Below are 2,500 nucleotides of genomic sequence, written 5' to 3'. Positions count from 1 at the left end.
ACCACCTTACGACCAGGGGACTCGCTCTCACAGTCGTCCCCGTCTCCACCCGCCGCCAGAGCCTCCGCTCCACCCAGAACACCCAGCAACACCTCCACTGTAGCAGGAGAGATGGCCAACAGAGCATTCCTCTGCAGAAGGGGGGGGAGAGAGGGAAGAATGTAGGTAGGAGAAAGAAGGGATACACTTAGAGGAAGAAGAGTGCAGAGAGGAGGGGATGTGTGTCGCTCCGCCCTTTACCTGTCCACCAGCAACTACTGCTCCAAACAAGTGGAGAAGACAACACTTCAGACTGTCCTTCAGGTGCTCACTCTCCTGGAAACACTCTGTCAAAACACACACACACACACACACACACACACACGCACGTACACGCACACACACACACGCACACACGCACACACACGCGCACACACACACGCGCACACACACAAACGCACACACAAACGCGCACACACAAACGCGCACACAAACGCACACACAAACGCACACACAAACGCACACACAAACGCACACACACACATGCAAACACAAATTAGTTCTCTGATGGTCTGTTATCTACGCAAATAAGAATAGACAGTGTGACACCCTCTATAGACCCGCCCCCTCACTGAATGGATCTGTTGTGTGTCACAGAAACTGAAGAGGACCAACACACACACACACACACGCACACATAGCTGAAGGGCAGGCAAGCAAAAACAGCCCTGTTAGAGCAGAGCAGACCACAAACTCAACCACAGCAAACAAAGAACACATTCATGTAGTCATACAGGGGGAGGGGGGTTAGAGAGACAGACACGAGACAGGGAGGACCAGCAGACAGCTACAGTGAGGAGAGACAGGGAGGACCAGGAGACAGCTACAGTGAGGAGAGACAGGGAGGACCAGGAGACAGCTACAGTGAGGAGAGACAGGGAGGACCAGGAGACAGCTACAGTGAGGAGAGACAGGGAGGACCAGGAGACAGCTACAGTGAGGAGAGACAGGGAGGACCAGCAGACAGCTACAGTGAGGAGAGACAGGGAGGACCAGGAGACAGCTACAGTGAGGAGAGACAGGGAGGACCAGGAGACAGCTACAGTGAGGAGAGACAGGGAGGACCAGGAGACAGGACGAGGGCGACTGAGACACTCACGGTAGAAAAACGGCACAAACTCCACAGTCAGAGGGGAAGCTTTGAACCTCTGTCTGCTTCTGTCAACGGCACCCAGCTGCTGCCTACACACACACGCACACACACACACGCACGCACACGCGCACACGCGCACAAGAAAAAATATACAAGCTATTTTCACTCATAATGTGTTGTACCGTTTAAAGGCAGTCAAGTAAATAACGGCCACAGTCACCAGTGAGACGTTCCCCAGTCAGCTAAACGGTGGATTAGTCTGTCAGTTCACACTGGTGTCACCAGGGGGTGCTGGTCAGGATCCGTATTTACGGAGCTCCACGGTGGTTGTCAGGCTGGTTCTGGTTGCCATTTTGAGAATCTGGTGGTTGTCACAGATCTCGAGTTCTGTTACTCACACAGTCAGCGATAGTTTACGACACCTTATTACACGAACGACCTCTAATCTCTTACTACACATGATGCTAACTACAAGCCACACTGGCACTCAAGAGTGGACAGCTGCCTGCACTCTGAGCTGGAGGTCAGATACACCACAGTTTGGAGAGTCAGTGACTAAGCGATTCAGTAAGTCCACTGAGTCAGTGAGTTATTGCTCCTTGATGGCATCAAAGTTTTACTCCCCTTATACACACACCACGTATGGCCTGTCAGGACTGGAGCCCTGCTAGTGAGCAAGCCTATTATCTGTGTCACCAGGCAAACACCAGCCAGCCTAACATCAAACACCAGCCAACCTAACACCAAATAACAACCAACCTAACACCAAACAGCCAGCCTAACACACCAGTCAACCTAACGCCAAACACCAGCCAACATAACAACAAACACCAGCTAGCCTAACACCAGCCAACCTAACGCCAAACACCAGCCAACATAACAACAAACACCAGCTAGCCTAACACCAGCCAACCTAACGCCAAACACCAGCCAACATAACAACAAACACCAGCTAGCCTAACACCAGCCAACCTAACGCCAAACACCAACCAACCTAACGCCAAACACCAACCAACCTAAGGCCAAACACCAGCCAGCCTAAGACCAAACACCAGCCAGCCTAACAACAAACCAGGCTAAGAGCAAATACCAAATACCAACAAAGACACTGTTAGGAATGGGGAATATACAGGTGTGTGTGTGTGTGTGTGTGTGTGTGTGTGTGTGTGCACCCAGGTCATATTACAGGAGGGTGAGGGTCAGTTAAGGGCTCAGGTGCCAGCAGTGTGTATCAGTGAAAACACAGATGGTCTGAGGTAGCGGTCAGTGCACACCTGCAATACTGTTGACCCTAACAAGGGCTTCTGTTTGTCTGAGTAAACAAACACAGTCAGGACAAACCTGCTGATCAGAGCTCTGCATTTGTGT

General features: G+C 51.5%; 1 protein-coding gene across 7 annotated transcripts in view; it reads right to left on the bottom strand.

Annotated features, from left to right (window-relative positions):
• The window catches only part of nbeal1 (neurobeachin-like 1), a 54,939-nt gene that overhangs the window by 37,996 nt on the left and 14,443 nt on the right, over window positions 1-2,500 (bottom strand). For all 7 annotated transcript variants that reach the window (XR_014124479.1, XR_014124480.1, XM_081717255.1 and 4 more), the window contains exons 7-9: window positions 1,139-1,221; window positions 241-326; window positions 1-131 (exon numbers count right to left, since the gene is read on the bottom strand). The exon at window positions 1-131 is cut by the window's left edge and continues 212 nt beyond it. Coding sequence is in view for 5 of the 7 variants with exons in the window: in XM_081717255.1 (XP_081573381.1) it covers window positions 1-131; window positions 241-326; window positions 1,139-1,221 (300 nt within the window). In the remaining 2 variants the exon portion in view is untranslated. The remainder of the gene's footprint in view (window positions 132-240; window positions 327-1,138; window positions 1,222-2,500) is intronic.

Source organism: Electrophorus electricus, chromosome 7, assembly GCF_041902795.1.
Source record: "Electrophorus electricus isolate QZ-2024a chromosome 7, ASM4190279v1, whole genome shotgun sequence".
In the NCBI taxonomy this organism is placed as follows: domain Eukaryota; kingdom Metazoa; phylum Chordata; class Actinopteri; order Gymnotiformes; family Gymnotidae; genus Electrophorus; species Electrophorus electricus.
This window is presented reverse-complemented; position numbering and strand designations above follow the sequence as displayed.